This window comes from Macrobrachium nipponense, chromosome 40 (genome assembly GCF_015104395.2).
Source record: "Macrobrachium nipponense isolate FS-2020 chromosome 40, ASM1510439v2, whole genome shotgun sequence".
NCBI classification, from domain to species: domain Eukaryota; kingdom Metazoa; phylum Arthropoda; class Malacostraca; order Decapoda; family Palaemonidae; genus Macrobrachium; species Macrobrachium nipponense.
This window is the reverse complement of record NC_061101.1, coordinates 50,341,961-50,362,973: the sequence shown is the minus strand read 5'-3', so window position 1 is coordinate 50,362,973 and position 21,013 is coordinate 50,341,961. Positions and strand designations below refer to the sequence as shown.

General features: G+C 42.2%; 2 protein-coding genes across 2 annotated transcripts in view; one reads left to right on the top strand and one right to left on the bottom strand.

The window, feature by feature from the left end:
• The window catches only part of LOC135212153 (RNA-binding protein 7-like), a 340,935-nt gene that overhangs the window by 222,791 nt on the left and 97,131 nt on the right, over positions 1-21,013 (bottom strand). The gene's annotated exons all lie outside the window — the stretch shown is intronic.
• The window catches only part of LOC135212152 (uncharacterized), a 246,450-nt gene that overhangs the window by 176,388 nt on the left and 49,049 nt on the right, over positions 1-21,013 (top strand). The window contains exon 3 of the mRNA XM_064245570.1: positions 18,389-18,541. Coding sequence (XP_064101640.1) covers positions 18,389-18,541 — 153 coding nt within the window. The remainder of the gene's footprint in view (positions 1-18,388; positions 18,542-21,013) is intronic.

Below are 21,013 nucleotides of genomic sequence, written 5' to 3'. Positions count from 1 at the left end.
ACCGTAACACAGCATCACAATAAGGTCACCTTTGACTAAGTGTCTATGCAGTTCACATTTGCACCCTATAAATGAACACTAAAAAATTAATTTAAAAAATAAATACAAATTAAATACAAATCATTACAACCATAACGTAACACAGCCTCATCATAATGTCACCTTGGCCAGGTCACATGCATTCCACGCCCCCGCATCCCAAAATTACAAACACCTCTTCAATAAGAAAAAAAAGGCATCAGCCATAAATTTGCGAACACTCGAAAGTTACGCAAACTACAACTTACCATTCTCCAATTATGCCAGATGAACGACGCCAGCTCACGGATGCGTTCATTAACGTCACGTGGCAGTCGTTTCTTCGCTCCCAATTACCTAATCAGGGAGAGAAGGTTCCCGTCAGGCAAGCCGCCCGTTCAATTAGCTGGAGAGAGAGAGAGAGAGAGAGAGAGAGAGAGAGAGAAAGGTCGATAGGTTGTTACGAAAATTGCTCTGCCATTATGATGATCTCTGGCTCTGACTCACGTGGCGAAAATATATATATACGGTGCTTGGGTCCAATCGCTGGGTTATCTAAATGGCTTCAATTCGTATCTTGTTGGAACTTCAGAGAGAGAGAGAGAGAGAGAGAGAGAGAGAGAGAGAGAGGAAAAAACCTAACCATTTACTGAAGAAGTTAATTCATTAGTTACCATGAAATGTCGACACTCAGGAAGAAGCACGATACACACACAGAGAGAGAGAGAGAGAGAGAGAGAGAGAGAGAGAGAGAGAGAGAGAAAAAACCTAACCTTTAGAAGAAGTTAATTCTTATTTTTTACATGAAATGTCGCATCAAGAAAGACGATACAACAGAGGAGAGAGAGAGAGAGAGAGAGAGAGAGAGAGAGAGAGAGAGAACGCAATGGCGCAAACTTTATCTACGGTTTTATAAAACTAATTTCCATAAGCGGTAATTCATCTCCTGAGCTTCTGGCCTTACAATCAAAAGGAGACATTCCACTACTCTTGAGTTGCAAAACTATATTTTCTTGACGATTATTGATTGATTGACATCAATTATCGAGTGGCATATTTGGACGTCCTATTGTAACCTTGGGGGCATGTGCACCGGATGTACGAGAGTACGGCTGAAATAGAGTACTTGTGAAGTTCATTATTCCTTCTAAACTATGTCACATGATCCCGCTTTTCTATGAACTATGTAGTGAATAAGACTTGTGCCTTGAGAATTGTTAGATGCAATTTCTTTTATATATTGAATAAAATAATCATCTTAAATGTTCAAAACCACGAGATTAAAGAAAGAGAGATACTTTGTGATAAAAGGACAAAGAATATCATTGAAACGTCGAAAGAGATCTTGCTCATGCTCACTGGGTGCCAAATGGTTCGGTGGGATTGTATAGGACTTATCTTCTGAATAATAATAATAATAATAATAATAATAATAATAATAATAATACTTAGGAAGCAGACCCTCTCTCAAGCATACTTTATTAAAAGTAAGGGCTACTTCAGCAGCGTTACACTTGTAGAGATTCTCCTCTATTTTCCGAATAGCGGCTTTTTCCGTGCTACTTAGACAGGCTAGTAGAGCGCCTTTAGAGGTCATGGTCAAATATAGAGTCTAAATTGGTGTATATATTTGAATTTTACACCAATTTTGACTCTGTATTTGATCATGACCTCTATAGGCGCTCTACTAGCCTGTCTAAGTAGCACGGAAAAAGCCGCTATTAGAAAATAGAGAAGAATCTCTACAAGTGTAACGCTGCTGAAGTAGCCATTACTTTAATAAAAAATAATAATTATAATAATAATAATGTTCTATGGGGTCCACAATAATAAAAATGTTAAAAGTTCGTATATAAATTATAAGCACTTTATAATAGCTTTCGAATCCTTCCCTGGGTTCATCTTCAGTCAAAGAAAAATTATAGTGTGTTTATAAATTATGAACGAACTTTTAACATTATTATTGTGGACCCCTTAGAACATTGTTTATACTCTCGTGATAGAGAGTTTTTCCCAAATATAATAATAATAATAATTAATAATAATAATAATAATAATAATAATAATAATAATAATAATAATAATAATGTGTGGCGCCGTGGAGGAGTGGGTTAGGTCGTCAATAGACTTAAGTCAAGTTAAGCAACATTGGGGCTGGTCAGTCGTTGGATGGGTGACCGCTCTCCTCGGCGTTGATTCCTTGGGAAAGGATCTTTACCATAATTTCCTCAGTCTACTCAGCTGTAAATGAGCACCTATCCCTGATGGGGTAGGGTCCAGCTATGGGTTAAATAGCAAAACTCAGCAATGATGGAAAGAAATGAAGGAATAAACGACAACGACGTAAATGGAACCTCTGGCAACAGAGGAGCTTCGTCCGGCAACCAGGTATTCAACCCAATTGTAGGGGAAAACGGTCAGGTACTTGGAGGTCGTCATCCAGCAACTGATCACCACAACGACAGTAATCAACATCCTGAGATTGGAGCTACAGAAGAAAAAAGGAAGAAATGGACAAGAGAAGAAAATAAGGAAATATGGAGATGCTACATCAGAAGCAACCCGACGGAGAGAGGTATAGAAGAAGATTGGTCAACATCTGGAATGAGAGGGAATAACACCCCCCAACGAAGCAGAGGCTGGCAGACCAAGTAAGGAACATAAAGAAAAAGAACTGGCTCTCCCCAACAGAAAGAGAAGAACTGGAAAGGGAAATGTCACACGACAACGAATTACACGAAGACGAACTGAGAGACGATGCCACAGAAGACGACAGGGTTGATGAGGTATCAAACAACGACACACGAAGAAACACCGACGAAGTAACAGAGAGGACGGAATGGGTAGAAAAGATTAGACAATGGATGGAGCCAGATACAAAGAGAACAAAGATCCCCTCCATGAAAGCCTACAACACCAAGAAATTAAGGGAGAAAACAAGTGAGGTCAATGAAATAATGGGCCTAATACACACCACCAGTATCACAGAAACAAATAACTTGACATATGCAGGAGCAAGATTAGTAGCAGAATTGATGGGGATTCGAACAACACCACCACCAGCACAACCAACCCAACAGAAACCAAAACAGCAGCCTCCTTGGAAAAGGCGCCTGGAAAAGCAAATCATGGTGATGAGATCTGACTTGAGTAAACTGAAAGAGATGGCAGAAAAAAGGCTAAGAAGCAAGAAAACAAGGGAGGAACTCAAAACGAGAAATACAAAGTACAAGAGAGGGGACTAAACAACACAATAGAAGATGTAAACAGAGGCTTAAGGCCAAAGCACACAAGATCAACGGTACATGAACATGAACAGGAATAAGGGATACCAACAGAACAAACTATTCGGCAACCAACCAGAAAGACTATACAGCCAACTAGAGGGGAAGACAATCACCCAGAAATTCCTGAAGCCGAACCAAGTAAGAGACTCTGGGAGAAAACATATGGAGCAATCCGGTATCACACAACAAAACATGCAACATGGCTCCAGGAAGTCAAGGAAGAAGAAACAGGGAGAATAAAAAACAAAGATTCACAGACATCACGACCAGACTCAGTCAGACACCAACTAAAGAAAATCCCAAACTGGAAATCCCAGGTCCCGATGAAGTCCATGGATACTGGACTCAAAAACTTCAAGGCCCCATACACCCACGAATAGCAGAACAAAAACTCCAGCATGTATCTCAAATCACCAAGCACCCAAATGGATGACCACAGGAAGAACATCCTTAGTACAAAAAGACAAGAGTAAGGGAAAATAATAGCCAGTAACTACAGGCTATCACCTGCTACCAATAATGTGGAAGTTACTAACAGGTATCATCAGTGAAAGGGCTATACAACTACCTTGAGGAGACAAAACACCATCCCCCACCAACAGAAAGGCTGCAGAAGGAAGTGTAGGGGCACAAAAAGACCAGCTCCTGATAGACAAAATGGTAATGAAGAACAGTAGGAGAAGGAAAACCAACCTAAGCATGGCATGGATAAAACATAAGTAAAGCCTTCGACATGATACCACACACATGGCTAATAGAATGCCTGAAAATATATGGGGCAGAGGAAAATACCATCAGCTTCCTCAAAAATACAATGCGCAACTGGAATACAATACTTACAAGCTCTGGAATAAAGACTACCGAGGTTAGTATCAGGAGAGGGATCTTCCCCAGGGCGACTCACTGTCCCCACTACTCTTCGTAGTAGCCATGATTCCCATGACAAAAGTACTACAGAAGATGGAGCCGCGTACCACTCAGAAAAGAGGCAACAAAATCAACCATCTGATGTTCATGGACGACATCAAGCTGTATGGTAAGAGCATCAAGGAAATAGATACCCTAATCCAGACTGTAAGGATTGTATCTTGGGACAATCAGGATGGAGTTTGGAATAGAAAAATGCGCCTTAGTCAACATACAAAAAAGAAAAAAGGCATAGTAACGAGAACTGAAGGGATAAAGCTACCAGATGGGAGCAACATCAAAAACACCTAGATGAGACAGGATATAAATATCTGGGAATAATGGAAGGAGGAGATATAAAACACCAAGAGATGAAGGACACGATCAGGAAAGAATATATGCAGAGACTCAAGGCGATACTCAAGTCAAAAACTCAAACAACGCCGGAAATATGATCAAAAGCCATAAACACATGGGCAGTGCCAGTAATCAGATACAGCGCAGAATAGTGGAATGGACGAAGGCAGAACTCCGCAGCATAGATCAGAAAACCAGGAAACAAATGACAATACACAAAGCACTACACCCAAGAGCAAATACGGACAGACTATACATAACACGAAAGGAAGGAGGGAGAGGGACTACTAAGTATAGAGGGACTGCGCTCAACATCGAAAACAGAGCACTGGGGCAATATCTGAAAACCAGTGAAGACGAAGTGGCTAAAGAGTGCATGGGAAGAAAGGGACTAATAAAAGTAGACGAAGACCAGAAATATACAGAGACAGGAGAAAGACAGAAAGAACAGAGGACTGCACAACAAACCAATGCACGAACAATACATGAGACAGACTAAAGAACTAGCCAGCGATGACAATTGGCGATGGGCGGCTACAGAGGGGAGAGCTAAGAAGGAAACTGAAGGAATGATAACAGCGGCACAAGATCAGGCCCTAAGAACCAGATATGTTCAAAAGTACGATAGACGGAAATAACACTCTCCCCCATATGTAGGAAGTGTAATACGAAAAATGAAACCATAAACCACAAAGCAAGTGAATGCCCGCACTTGCACAGAACCAGTACAAAAAGAGCATGATTCAGTGGCAAAAGCCCTCCACTGGAGCCTGTGCAAGAAACATCAGGTGCCTTGCAGTAATAAGTGGTACGAGCACCAACCTGAAGGAGTGATAGAAAACGAACAGGCAAAGATCCTCTGGGACTATGGTATCAGAACGGATAGGGTGATACGTGCAAACAGACCAGACGTGACGTTGATTGACAAAGTCAAGAAGAAAGTATCACTCATTGATGTCGCAATACCATGGGACACCAGAGTTGAAGAGAAAGAGAGGGAAAAATTGGATAAGTATCAAGACATGAAAATAGAAATAAGAAGGATATGGGATATGCCAGTGGAAATCGTACCCATCATCATAGGAGCACTAGGCACGATCCCAAGATCCCTGAAAAGGAATCTAGAAAAACTAGAGGCTGAAGTAGCTCCAGGACTCATGCAGAAGAGTGTGATCCTAGAAACGGCACACATAGTAAGAAAAGTGATGGACTCCTAAGGAGGCAGGATGCAACCCGGAACCCCACACTATAAATATCACCCAGTCGAATTGGAGGACTGTGATAGAGCACAAAAAAAAAAAAAAAAAAAAAAAAATAATAATAATAATAATAATAATAATAGAGAAAACTCTACACAAACTAAATGCCGCGGATTCAGCCATCACCTTCAACACCACATGTTTTAAAGAGGGTCTACTACTTAATATAATAATAATATTAATAATAAGAAAAATAATGGCTATTTCAGCCGCGTTTATTTTGTCCAGAAGTTTCTCAATTCTTCTTATCACTGACTTTTCTTCTGTACTCAAATTGGCCATCAAAACGCCAGAAGGGGGATTCATGTCCAAAATGTGGTATTTGTCAAATTGAATATATTATACAAAATGCAATACAAACTGGATCTTAAGCATAATCTACGAATTATTCTGCATTTTGTATAGTATATTCAATTTGACAAATACCACGTTTTTGACACGAATCCCCCCCATTTGGTGTTCTAATAGCCAATTTGAGTACAGAAGAAAAAAATAAACGCGGCTGAAATAGCCATTCTTTTAAATAAAACTTGTATTAATGAAGGTCTTATGCCATCCACGCACAAACAAACGCTCTAACCTAGGTCCTGATAGCAACCTTGGCTCTGACGAAGGACTGCACCCGAGGTACGCGATTAGAAAAGTCAAGCCCAATAGAATCTGCGCAGGTGACGTAAGTCAGTGCCTCGCAGGATATCAAAGTATCAAAGGCAGTCCGCCGCCGACAGAGGAAGAGTCCCTCCTCAAGGAAGGATTCGACGCAGAACATACAAATGAGACGTCAGCATACTTCCTGGCTCGCGCTCCTCTCAAGTTCCTGTTTATTATGAGCATCCCGAGAGACGATTCGTTTGCATAAGGACTCTCTACGTAAGATTACTTATTTGTAATGGCCGCCACTAACGCTCAGTCATACATGCGCGGTTATGCCTGCACAAGCAGCCTGTCCAGGCAAAACTGAACCCACACGACGTTCGGTTATACATGCGCAGTTATGCCTGAGCAGGCAAAACTGAACGTTAGTGGTTTATTTCTGCCTGTACAGGTCGACATTCAGTTTTGCCCGAACTGGCCTAACTGCGCAGATATTACATTAGTGAGTTCAGTTTTACCTACACAGGCCGCATGTGCAGGCATAACGGGTACGTATATTATATATATATATATATATATATATATATATATATTATATTATATATATATATATATAATATATACATTATATATATATATTATATATATATATTATATATTATTATATGTACAAACACACACACACATATATATATATATATATATATATATATATATATATATATGTGTGTGTGTGTGTGTGTGTGTATGTATATAATAGGAAAGATAGCGAGAGAGAGAGAGAGACATTCATTCACCTACGTGTATTACGCAACCGTCTCCCTTAGGTAACACAACGAAAGGGGTTAATTTCCTTTGTCAAATACCAAACGGAAAACGATGATGAATCTGAAGACCCGAGAGTAATGAAGGACGGGGCCAGGAATGAGAGAAATGAGACCCGGGAATAATGAGGTGGGCGAGATGAAGGTAATGGTTATGGAAATGACGATGGTAATGAACATGGAAATTTCATTCACTTTGCCTACCTACGAAAGACCGGCACAGACCGGGGGAGATCAGCGCTGACATGAAGAGCGTTTTTCGATCTCTCTCTCTCTCTCTCTCTCTTTCTCTCTCGCTCTCTCTCTCTCTCTCTCTCTCTAATTATCCACAAAAATCTCATCTCTCTCACAAAGACGACTAGAGAGCCTGAACATGTATGGCTTCGAAACACGACTATTGTGAGGACAATCAATAGAAACATTTAAAATATTGAAAGGCATAACAAAAATAGACAGTAACCTATTCACATTAAACGAAAATCAAACAAGAAATAATGGATGGAAACTAGAACTGAAGAGATACCACATCCCATAGTGGGAACTCCTCCACATACAACATATGTGACACGTAAAATAAACTGCCACCAGAAGTTGTAAAAAGCAACAGTGTGGAAGAGTTTAAAAGAAAGCTAGAAAAAATCATTAGGATGACACTGTGAATGAACAGTAAAACCTGCTCCTACAGTTAAGTGAGCACACGATCTCTCCTTGGAAGGACTAATAAGTCTTTGAGACATCCTAATCCTTGTAACTCCTTGTAACTCTCCAACCCACAAAAATATCTAAGAAAAATCCCAGCAACCTACCTAAAACAGCACTAGACCACAAAGAAATCGAGCCCTAGCACACAAACAACAGGTGGGAAGTATTCACCGCAGGCACAAACAAGTCTAAAATGGAAGAGGCATTAAATTCCAAGAATTCAAAGAGGACCCAGGCAGCCATAAGAGAAATTAAAGATGAGGAGGAAGCCTGACTGCGGCCAAGTCTGTATTGGGGATTCAGGAACTGTTATCATGAACAGAGAGATATGATAGTTTAACTTAATTAATACATGGTTGTTTGTAAAAGGAAACTATCGAGATGGCTAGTTTTCCATCCGCTCTCATATCTTAAAACTTACTGAGGCTAGAGGGCTGCAAATTGGTATGTTGGGCATCCGCCCTCCAGTCATCAAACATACCAAATTACAGCCATGAAGCCTCAGTAGTTATTATTTTATTTAAAGGTTAAAGTTAGCCATGGATCGTGCGACAGGCATTGTCGACTCTTCATTCCGGAGGCGTCGCTGACGCATCTATGAACACTTGACCACATCTCGGGAGCAACTGAGCGCTGCCTTGTCGTAGCTGAGAAGACACTTCGACCCATTTTTTTAAACTTGTTTTACGTTCCTATCATCTGGGAGCCATGGATATTTTTGGCTGTTATGTACCCACATTCCTGCACTGACACTGGCATCGCAGATAGCAACATAAACGCGACCTCGCTCTGACATAATGAACGGGGGTTCGATTCCCGCTACGGACGTCAGAATTGGCAGTGAACAGCGCATCCAAAAAGTGTTGAAGAATCAGAGGTTAAGGCGGCACATTGGGGCTGTTAGAATTACATCATAATAAAAGTTATTTCAGCATATTTGAGCCACTTCTGTTGTTACTCTTGAAAGGACATAATTTATATTTCAAGGAGAGTTTAAAGGTGGATTTTGTCATACCAGCAGCATGAGTGCTGGTAGTTGTGTGGAAGAATATCAGCACAAGTCAGAAACCGCTCTGTCATTTATATATACAGGCAACAACTAGCAGAGTAGATTATTCAACTGGCGAACACCTATAAATGGTGCCAGGTACACTGTAAGAAACCTGACTTGAGAAAAAATGAAAGGAAAATGTGCTGCGGGAGTGGACGACTCTTTCATCAAGCAAGTGGCCTTCGGACCGAATAACAGAGAGAAGTGACACAAGAACGAGGAGCGTGACTATGTAGCATAACAGGGAGGTTGCTCTTTCACGTTAAGAGATGGACGCATTCTCCCGAGATGTAACCGAGTACTGGGACCTTTCCCCTGAGAAAAACGGGACGCCATATCTTAAAAACTAACCATAGAATTTTCTTGAAAATAATCTCTTAATGTTTCCAAAACCAAAAATTTCTTGGAGTGAAGCCAAACATGAGGGCATGTCAAAAAAACCGGGGTTAGTGCAATACTATAGTAGATTCCCATACCCAAACCGGGCATTTGATGGTCCTAGGGCCCGTCCCCTTACGACGCTCCTGATTGGCTTGTTGATTAAGTTAAGCAACAGGGCTGGAAACTCACAGGGCAGGATTGTCGTTCCACCCCTCTCCTGGATGGTATGCGTATTTGGAAAGACGTATGTTCCTCAAGCGAAGAATGGAACAAAACACACCTGCCTATGTAAACTCTCGAGAGAAACTGAGAGTTTCCAGCCCTGTGATTGGCTTATCAACAGCCAATCAGGAGCGTCGTAAGGGACGGGCCTAGACATCAAATGCATGGTTGATGTGAATCTACTATAGCATACATCTCAGGCATTTGCGAGCCTGGCTCTAATTGTGAATGGTGTAATAATGTGTTTCCTCTGTCATTCTACCACCAGGCTTTGAGTCTGAATGACCCGACCGAATGCCCCTATTCCGGGCATCCATTCTGGCGACTTTTTCAAAGATGACTTCCACTCTCTCTCTCTCTCTCTCTCTCTCTCTCAGCTAGTTGAGTGTGCACTATCAATTTTACGAATTTTTTTTTATGCTTTTAATAGCATTAATTGCTAAATTTTATAACACCAGCTTCCTAATACAATGACTCTTTGATCTGCTCACATATACAGTAAAATCGTTTTCTTGGTCAAAAAACCAACAAACAAACAAAAATACGAAAGAAAGAAACACACATAGGCCTAGGAAACTTAAGCAACTAGAACTGCACTAAACTTAAAAAGGTAAACCTGACCAAGAACTGACACTTTATCAAGACAGCGAACGCATCCATCGATAACAAATAAAACTCCAGTCTTTTAGGAATAATGGCTACAGAGAGAGAGAATAACATTATGATAAGTTCAAATAAAGACACTTAACCTTGCACCAAAATAGCCCACCCTAATAACTACTCAGTTGGTTATCGTCGAAGAAAAGTAAATCTGTTTTACCAAGTTGATCTCCATACCGTAAAAAATAAAAATGAAAAAAAAAAGAAAAAAAAAAAAGAAAAAAAAAACATTTCAATATCATGCGGAAATAATAATAACGACGACGACGACTTTATTCAGTCTACAAGGAACTAAAAAACGGGAATACAATCAGTTACGACAGAGATGTCCAGTTTTTTAAAGGCCAATCATATCTTTGTCATGATGCTTCCCTGAGTTTTTTCGCTGCTGTCGACCGTAATCCTCTTTGAATCAAGTCGTAAAGGACAATAACTTTGGAACAGAAAAAAGAACAGATAGAAAAATAACAAATGTAATAGCAGAGATAAAACACTAAAAGAGAATAAATGGATATATATGCAGACGTGGATACGGTAGTTGTGGTAGATGAAGATCTGTGTGTTTCTGTGGTTTCACTAGAAAAACGAAGACCAACATTCTGAAGGTTAAAAGAGAAAAGAGAGAGAAGAGAAGTGAGGAGAGAGAGAGAAACTTTAATTTGATTTCAGATACATTTATTTTACGTACGTGAAATCTCGTGGGCACTGATAAAAAGCGCAAATTGTAAAACACACACCCTCTGTAATGTCTACAATTACTCCCGAATTAAAAAGATATTTGTTTTCTTTTAAAGACTAATATCTGTTTGTCCAATTTTCTGTCCACACCACAGTAAGATAAGATATATTATATATTATATATCATATATATATATATATATATTAAATAATATAGCTATTAGATACAACATAATAAATAACCTTGGACCCACGAAGTAGTATAAACAAAACGTGATGCTTATTATAGAACTAAAGGTGATGCCACTGGAGGAAAATGGTAATCTTGACCAAGGGTCAATTTTTCGTTTTCTGTAGAAGGAATGCATTGGACCTTATGCTTAATCTTTGTAATGTCAGTTTGGATAACTAAGCCTACTTGTACTATGAATTTTTTCTTTTCCTGTTTTATGATTCAGTTTGTGCCTTTTTTTTTTTGTTGTTAATGGTGGGGGGGGGGGGGGGGGTGGGTTAGGAGAAAGGGGTTTGGGAGAGGGGGAGGTTGGTTTGAGAACCAAAGGATTTTTTTTTAAAACTTAAGGGCGTGTTACCAAGGATTCTTGCAGTCTTCCAGTCTTTCCATTTCCCTCCGTGGCTGGGCAATGACCCTTTATTATATATTATATATATATATATATAATATTTAACATATATTAATAATTATATTATAATATAATATATATTATGCATTATTATATATATCATATATAATATATAATATATAATATAGATAATATATATAATTGTAGGTACATGTGAAAAAGGACGCATGTTTCACATGTAACCAGTATTATTATGTTGTTATTATGTTCAAACATTATTCACATGTTGCGCGCCCATTAGAGTATCCCATTGTTAAGTCCAGTAATATGATTATGGCAAACAATTTAAGTATTGGCAACATGGTAATTATTGCCTGCGTTGAGGCAGTCTCTTTCTCATCTGTCCTGTTTGTTAGCTGGCCTGCTCTTTGTCCCCATGGTATCTTGTATATTATTTTCTACAATAGGACATTTAGAACTCTACATTTAAGTTGTGTCCCTTGCCACCACCCCCCTTAAGGTTAAGGAGTTTACCAACACCATACATGGCGCAGTTGAACTTTGGAAGTGTCGTCATTGGTGTGAAGATTATCAAGAACTTGGAACTCGGAAACCGGAAACGGTCAATCGCCATATTGGATGAACGTTCAATTCAAAAGAAAAAGTGCTTTTCACGTGTCACCCTACTGACTTCATTTCTATGTCATGGTACAGTGTAGTGCCTCAAGTACTCAGTTGAAAGTGTTGTTGGTAGTGTCATTGTGCTTTTATAGTGGTACCTTTTTTTGTGTGCCTCCTAGTGATTTTTATTGGTAGTAGCATTTATTTCTGTTTGTGGCTTCGCCTGAAGGCACCGACCTGTCCCACAACCCGCCCCACTCATGCCATGTCAACGGGATTGACTGAGTCGACTTGGCAACGTCGACCTTGGATGTGAGCCTGGCCGTAAGGCAGACACCTATCGCTCATTAGTCCCCTCGTTGGTCTGTGACGTATTTCTCGCAACATACGCACACACTCACCGCTTTCAACGAATTTTTATTTAGTTATTCTTGTATCAGACGTTTTTGGAATAAAATTTTAATAATTTTGTTGAAACTTTATTCTTGCCGCACTGGCACATTAACAATTAATGACGGACCGAGAAAGGTACGCCCTGCAGACCAACCCCCCCCCCCCAAATTAAAGAAGAGCCCACAGAACAGTGGCAAATCCAGTAATGTGGGCGCCCCACACTCGAGTGTTGGAGCATCCAGTTCTCTCCCTCCCAACCACTCTTAAGCCCCCGCTAACCAGCCTCCCCCATCTACCTCCCTCAAGCTGTATCGTGGGTAGCAAGAGTTTCCTCGTTTTGATTAAGTTATTTTAGAGGAATCTCCCGCTTGTCATGAGGATGAGAGAAGAAGAAGGGAAGATGAAACAAGGAAAGACCTAAGACAGAACAACGTGAAGAAGAAAAAGAAGAAAGGGAACAAGAAGCAAATTCGCCTGAGAGAAGATGAATCTTAGAAGAAGAAGAAGGAGGAGAATGCAAGGTTTAACTGCCGTCATTCAAAACTACTTCGACACCAATCATCCATTCTCATTACAGGTACCCATTACACCCTGGCACAGAGGTGGTTTCGAACTCCAGCAACCCTCTCTGTTCCACTCCACCCACAGAAAGGCAAACCCGCGCAATAAAAACGCCAACCACCCCCCCTGAATGGGCAGATTGCAACATTCCAGATGTTACAATGGGAAGGGAACGTCGGTGGATGGACTAATTGCTGTCATGGTGGCATCTTTCTAAGCCTTCCACGGGAAAAGCAAATGATCCGAGCATGACGAGGATGTGGGTTTTAACCCTGGAAACGCAGAGGTGTTTTAGAACACAAACCGACTTCAAATATTCTCCCTCTACAGATAAGGCTGTAGATGAAGTCCTGGACGCCTGTACAGTCACATAACAAAGGGTTTAAGGAATGAAGTACTTCGCCGATAAGAGAAGTTTACTTAGTTTCGCAAGCAATCGGCAAGGAGAATCTTTTCGCTGATTTCTATGTGAAACTTCGACGCCCTTGCTGGAAGAAGTTGATTTACGCCCAGGTACCGCCGTCGCATGTGAAGAGACCCAGCTTTATGAAAATGATTATCTTGATGGGCATTCGGAGACGCAGAACTTGGTTTCAGGAAGTTGATAGCACCTTGGATGCCAATTCGTTCTGTGGCAAGATTTCATTTCAATCACCACCTGTCGGTCCGTATGAGGGCGGCTAAAAAACTGCAACTTCTGCCCATACGTGCCCCACCCAATCCAGCTGTGTGGCTGGTTTTCGGCCTACAAGAACGAAGCAAAGAAGTCAAGCGGAAAGCATACCACCTTCGCCGAAACCCTCTGAACCCAGCAACTTCTGGTGCCAAGTACTTGGTCTCGTCAGCATGATCAAGACAAATGCCCTGCGGCCACAAAAAAGTACTTGTAAAAGCGCTGACCACCCCTGCACCGCGTTGGCCATTGGTTCCAGGACCATGAAGTGTCCATGCCAGCAAGGTCCAGTGCAGTCTGTTTGTCACCGCATTAGGACACTTCGATAATGGTTGTAGGGAGAAGAAGAAGAATCTTCGTTCAGCGGAAACAAGATCTTCAAGCAACAAGTGGTGCCTCTTCAGTCAACATAAATCGCAAGATTCAAGGACCAGCCTGTCGTCGCCTAGGCATCGCCTCGCACCACTTTCCAAGAACCGCCCAAACCTATTCTGTGTCCATCTTGTCGTTGTTTGCGACGTTAAGTCCGCGAATTAAAATGTTACCAGACACCAGGGCCTTGCCGATGTCCACTGTTATTGGAAAGGCAAAAAAGCCACCTTGAACACAATTGGGTACTCTCCAGGAGCTGTTTTGACAGACCGCCTCCGCAAAGTGCGACGTTTCAACCGCGGATGGAGCTCCAATGTCACCTGCTATTGGGTTATATTACAAGCTACCTTACCCTTACCTAGGCAAGCGATCCTGGTCCTCCGCCAGGATTTGCAACGTGGCATGAAAATGTTTGGAATTCCCTACTTTTATCCTATGGTCCATTGTGCAGGAACTGGCCATTACAATATCTCCTTGATTTCCCCCTAACGCCTATTTTAGAAGTCAAACAAACCGTCAATAGAGTCAAGGCAAACTAACCCATCTCAGCGAACCTAACATCACCTTCAGCAGCATAAAGGGGAATACCTTTCTTCAAGAGTTTCAAGATGTGTTAGTTCTCGAAAGAAAGAGTTGAAAGACAGCTCCTCTCAAGCCTATGCTGAGGTCCTCCCATGAGAATCCAACCTTAAGAATGGGGTGCAGTTGACCTTTTTAGCCATCCAACACCCCAGAAACAGATTCCATTCGCTTTTAAGGACCAAGATCAAAGAAGAGCGTGACTCCATGTGGCCCAAGGGATAATTCAAACCATGTCTGGGATTGGACCCAGTCAGTTTGGTGCCACCCGCTCGTTCGTTCGTTCCCAAGAATGGGACATGGAGTACGAATTTACTGTCGATCTCGACCAAGTTGAATAGCAGGTTTTCTCGTCCAGCCCAATCCTTTCACCCACACCCTACGCTGGCTATTCGCAGTGTAGGCCCGAAGGCTAGTTATTTCAACCACAGCTGATGCTCTCTATGGTTAACTGGCAGTATGGAACTGGCAGAAAGAAGAATCAGCCATTTAAACCACCTTTATTTATCACGCCATATGCGGTCGGATTCCATACATTGCAGAGGACGATGGGCTTCGCAGGCTAGCTAGAGACGCCTTCTGCCTGCGAGGGTGATATGGCCCTTCAATGGTGTTTCCACCAAAACTGTGTTAAGCGGTCCATAGAACGGACCTTGCTCCTCCACCCCGACGAAGACTACGCTACAACACCTTCATCGTATCCAACGAAGTAACGCCACCCCGGTCGAGCAAGTTTGGGATCACACTCAACAAGATAAATTTGTGGTCGCTGCAACCCTCCGATGGAATTTCTGTTGGGTACAATCTCTCAGGAGGGACGGCATCTCAGCTTAAAGCATAACAAGAAATCCATGCCGATCAAGGAATCTTTCCCAACCCCTGCTAACCTGACAGACCTCAGAATCGTTTATGGGATTGGTCAACCAGTTAGCGGAGTTCACAACCTGAACATCTCCATTGCAAGCCCAACCTTTACGTCCCCTCCCCTGATGAGTTCCCCAAGAGAAACATTCGTTTTGGACCCCCGACCATGATGAAAGAATTTCAACGTGGTCAAGGTTTACGCTCTCACCCAGTCCAACCAGTTCGCGCCCTCTTTGACTCCCAAGACATACCTGTTGTTCTTCAGACGGACGCTTCACGCCTCCACGGCATTGGAATTGCCCTCCTGCAGGACCATGGTAAATGGACAACCTGCGTTCTAGTTTCAGTTGTGGTTCTTTCCGGTTTCATCGCTGACGCAGAGACACGCATATTGCCACCAATCGAGCTTGAAGGATGATTAGAGGCCGTTGCGCTGCGGGCAATGTCGAAATGTAGGCTATATTTAGCTAGTCCTACCAGAATTGTTTTACTTGATGAGTGGACGGATCCACCGGCCCCCTCATGAAACCCTATTCTGAACAGTTATTAACGCTGGAGCCATCGAGAACTCTCAGTCTCCAGCGCCTCCAAGGAGAAAATCTCGCCCTAAACGTCTTTACAGCTGTGGGTGGCGTGGCGGGTAAGGTTGCTGTGCATCCCAAGAATGCATTCGGTACCTCGCTGCCCTCCCCAGTCAGCCACCCCACACAGGAGGGAACGAGTATTCTTTCAGGTGCTTCTTCCGTTATGCCGCTCCATCTTTCGAACTGTCATGGCTGTGAAGCGCCGTTATCCTTTCAGACGGAGTCTCCCAGCTCAGGTGGAATCCCGACAGGAACACTTCAGGATCTTCGTGACGCAGCGACAAGCAGATCCATGCGTATACTCAATCTACTCGATTGTTTGTTTCAACAATCAGGAGTTCCTCGCAAACAGATATGAAACCGTCACAATTCCTTACTTCCTTATTGAGGAAACTACCGTGAAGAATCTCTTACGCCGATGTGGTGCACCTTGTTCCTGTATGGAGCAAGGTTGTAGTTCCCTGCCGCTCTCCCGTCGTCGCCAACCTTGTTCCCACTTGCAAGGACAGCCACAGAGGTTGGTTGGAAGCAAACAACCAAGCGCCAACGAGCAAGGCAGTCAGTTTTTCTGGCCATGGCATTGACTTCTGATATTGCCAACACAGGTCAGAGCCTTGTGAGGCATGTCCAGAACATTGCAGCCATGACTCAGCCCGCAGGAAACCTCTAATGAATGACGACCAACCCGACAAGAACCCTTCGAGTCCGTCTCAGCCCGACTTCTTTTGTTGTTGCAGGGAAGTCTTTCCTCGTACGTCGTCACGGGGGGGGGGGATCGCCTGTCATGGATGGACCTGTTGTCGCACGCCTGCCAAGGCGATACTAACGCTTTCCAATACTAATCATGGATCTTCTTGCCGCTATTTTCCCGTGAAGTTGGTGTCCCCCTTAGCCTAAGGGACACAGATTGGAGGCCCCTCCCCCAATTCACCCAGCCGCAGAGTTCAAGGATTTTTATGAAGCGATGTGGGGATGTTCGACACATGGTAACCTCCCCCACTACCCCACGACCCCACAATCGAATGGTCACGCTGGGAAGCAGATGTGAAGCTCGATCAAGCACCCTCAGTCCTCAAAAACAAGCCCCCATCTGGCCACATTGATTGTTGGGAAGCATTTTGATCCGAGGATTATTGGAGCTTCAGAAATACTCCTAACTTTACTGGTACGCTCTCCTGCCCCAGAGATCCTTTATAGGCTTGTATCGTCAGGTCATGTATTCCCTGCACCCACCCTCAAGCATTCCTCCAAGGAGTGGCAGGTCAAGACCGAAGATTGTGGACCGCCCGTGCTGCCGCTCGTTACAAGCAAGGTAAAGACCAAGTACGACAAGCATCGGGACCCACGACCCCTTACCCACGTTGAGTGGTTTCGGACAGCAAAAGTTCGGATTCAAGACCCGGAACCTCTCATCGTTGGGACGAAAAGTTGGCACTGTCATGGGTCCATGGAAGGTCAAGAGACTATCAAATTCGTCTCCCCTAGGTGGTCCGTGGTATTGGTGGCGTAATCGCGTTTTATTCGCCTGGTGCCACCCAGCTAATAGTGACCCCTTTCCCCTTTTCCCTGTCCCTGGTGGCCCCTAGCCAGGACCTAGAAAGAAAGAAGTCCTTAGTCCAGTATTTCCTCCAGTAAACCCAAACCCCGTCTGGTTCCCAAAGACTCATGGAAAGGAGTCCGCTCGAGAATGCACCTAACGAGCGTGAAGGGGGAGGGAGGTGGTAGGTATGGTACAATGAAAAAGACGCATTTGCAACATGTACCAGTATTATTATGTTGCTTATTATGTTTCAAAGCATTATTTCACATGTTGCGCGCCCATTAAGGAGTATCCCATGCTTTAAGTCCCAGTAATATGATATGGCAACATTTAAGTAGTTGGCAACAAATTGTAACTTATTGCCTTCGTGGAGGCAGTCCTCTTCTCATCTTGTCCGTGTTTGTTTAGCTGGCTGCTCTTTGTCCCCTGGATCTTGTATTAATTTTCTACAATAGACATTTTAGAATCTACATTTAAGTTGTGTCCCTTGCCCCACCACTTAAGGTTAAGGGAGTTTACCTTAACAAACAATACATAATATATATAGATATATTCATATTTTCCTTGAATTAATAAGTTTTGCTACCTAAATTCCCTTCCCAACAGAACCTGGACAACCTGTAACCCATCAATAACAGCCCATGATTTGTGCTAACTGACTCCTGTTCTGTTGCCTTGCAGAGAGCGTGTGGTCGAATGTGTGTGTTCGGCGCGGAACCTGGTGGCGGGCAGCCTGGATCAAGTGAGGGCAGGTGAACAGGCCCTCAATTCCCTGGTGGCACTCTCGGCATTCTCGCTCCAGCACGAGTCCTTCCCCTATTCTAAACCACAAAGGTAGGGAGTGCAACTGTTTTCAACATGTTTTAAACATAGAGAAGTTTCCTCTGACAAGTGTTGGTGACATGTATCCAACATTGTTTACTCTGTCATATGTTGACAACATGCATCCAACATTGTTTCCTCTGTCATATGTTAAAAACATGTTTCCAGCATTGTGAAGTTTCCTCTGACAAGTGTTGAGAACATGTTTTCAATATTGTTTCCTCTGACACATGTTGACAACATGTTTCCAACATAGACATATCCTGACATGTTTCCAACATAAAGACATTTCCTGACACATGTTTCCAACATAAAGACATTTCCTCTGACACATGTTGACAACATGTTTCCAGCATTGGAAAGTTTTCTCTTAAGTGTTGACAATATGTTTCCAACATTGTTTCCTCTGACACATGTTGACAACATGTTTCCAACATTAGGAAGTTTCTGTTAAGTGCTGACAACATGTTTACAACATTTAGAAGTTTCCTCTGATAACTCTTGATATGTTTCTAACATTAATTAGTTTGCTCTGACAACTGCTGACGTGTTCCCAACATTAAGAAGTTTCCTCTGACGATTGTTAACATGTTTCCAACATAAAGAGGTTTCCCACGACAACTCTTGACATGTTTCCAACATTAAAGAGTTTCCTCTGATAACTCTTGACATGTTTCCAACATTAAGAAGTTTCCTCTGATAACTCTTGACATGTTTCCAATATTAAGAGGTTTGCTCTAACAACTGTCAATTGACAACGTGTCCAAAATTAAGACATTTCCTCTGACAAGTGTTTACATATTTCTAATATAAAGAAGTTTCCTCTGACAAGTATGGACAAAATGTTTCCAACATTATTTTGCCTCAGACAAGTGTTGAGAACAGGTGCTGATTTAAGAGGCAGATAACGTTTCATAGTAAACTTGCATACTTTAACTGCTGATCGCGGTTGAATCAATGGAGAGCTGAAACTTGCATATCTGGTTGCTTATCAGACCTACACAGCTCACCAGCAGTGGGTCGAACACCTCTACACACTCTTCACACCAGTCTTTCACCTCCAGGATATTAAATACCTTTCTTTCCGATACCTCTTTCACTTCAGCTATCCACCTTTTCCTAGGTATTCCTCATCAACTTTTACTTGGTATAAAATGGATGTTTGCCACTAATGCTATATGTTCATATGTTGACGCTTTCAAGTATTACGTCGCAAATGACTAATTACCACCAAGTTTTCTTTAATCTTCTAATTCTAATGACAAAGACTGGCTCATCATGAATGCACTGCACGACTTAGCACTGGAGCCATTAGGTTAGTCAGTACCGCCAAAAAAAAAAAAGGGGGGGGGGGGAAAGTTTAGTGGTAAAATTATGATAAAATAATACCTAAGTATCATAAAAAATCATTATCTATTAAAAATTCTGTGATGTTGTGGCCTTTCTCTTCATAATATGAACTGATATATATAGTCCATTGGTGGAGGAGGCTGACCAAAGGATGAATGGTTGCAAGTCTCTTAGGAGGAACAAAAATTATCGAGCCAAGGATTATTGTTACGTGCAAAAGAAATACACAAAGTTACATCAGATGGCCATGCATCATTGCTATATTTTTTAGTACGACTGAAGAAACTTGGTCATTTAAGGACTTCCCCAGTGGGTTTACAATAAGACACCAGTTTGTTTACAGAAGAGTGAATGACTGAAATGTACATAAGGAGTGGAGGTCTTCAAGCCTCAAGAGGATGCAGTGTTGAAGGGAAAGGAGTACACTTTGAATGAGGTGATTACAGATCCCTGGAATATGGTGCTATGCTTTACAGAGATATATCATCGTACCGAAACGAGGGATGCAGTGTTTGAAAGGGAAAGGAGTACACTTTGAATGAGGTGATTACAGATCCCTGGAATATGGTGCTATGCTTTACAGAGATATATCATCGTACCTCTCTGGGGCTTTATGTTTACAGACATTTACTTGTTTACTTTAGAAGAAAATACTAAGAAAAAAATATTAACTATTTCAAAAACTGTTACGAAAACTAAAAAACAATACAGTTATGTAGTTCCGTGGTCTGTAGTTTTCAAGGCAGCTGCTTCAGAAAACTGCATATGGATGCATAGGAATCTGTTAATTTGGAATTCTTTAACGGACTACTGCCATCCCAAAAAAGGCCTCCCATGGATCATATTACCTTTTTTCCTTCATTTCCCAACCCCCCGCTTAATCACTACATTAATAAAGGGTCGGTTGCCTGATGCTGCGCCTTCCTTCCTCGCCTGTCACCTCCACTGCCTTTTATTCCAAGGCATCATCAGGCCATGGTTTAATTGTTTTGCGAGGAGGGGGTTTTTTACATACCGCATGCCCTTTCTGTCATCAAACCACAGTTATTTTGGCGGTGGACTAGACCTTTTAAACCAAAGAGTAAAGAACTGCAATGGGCAGAAGTTTTCCACACTTATTGGCGGTGGCCTAGC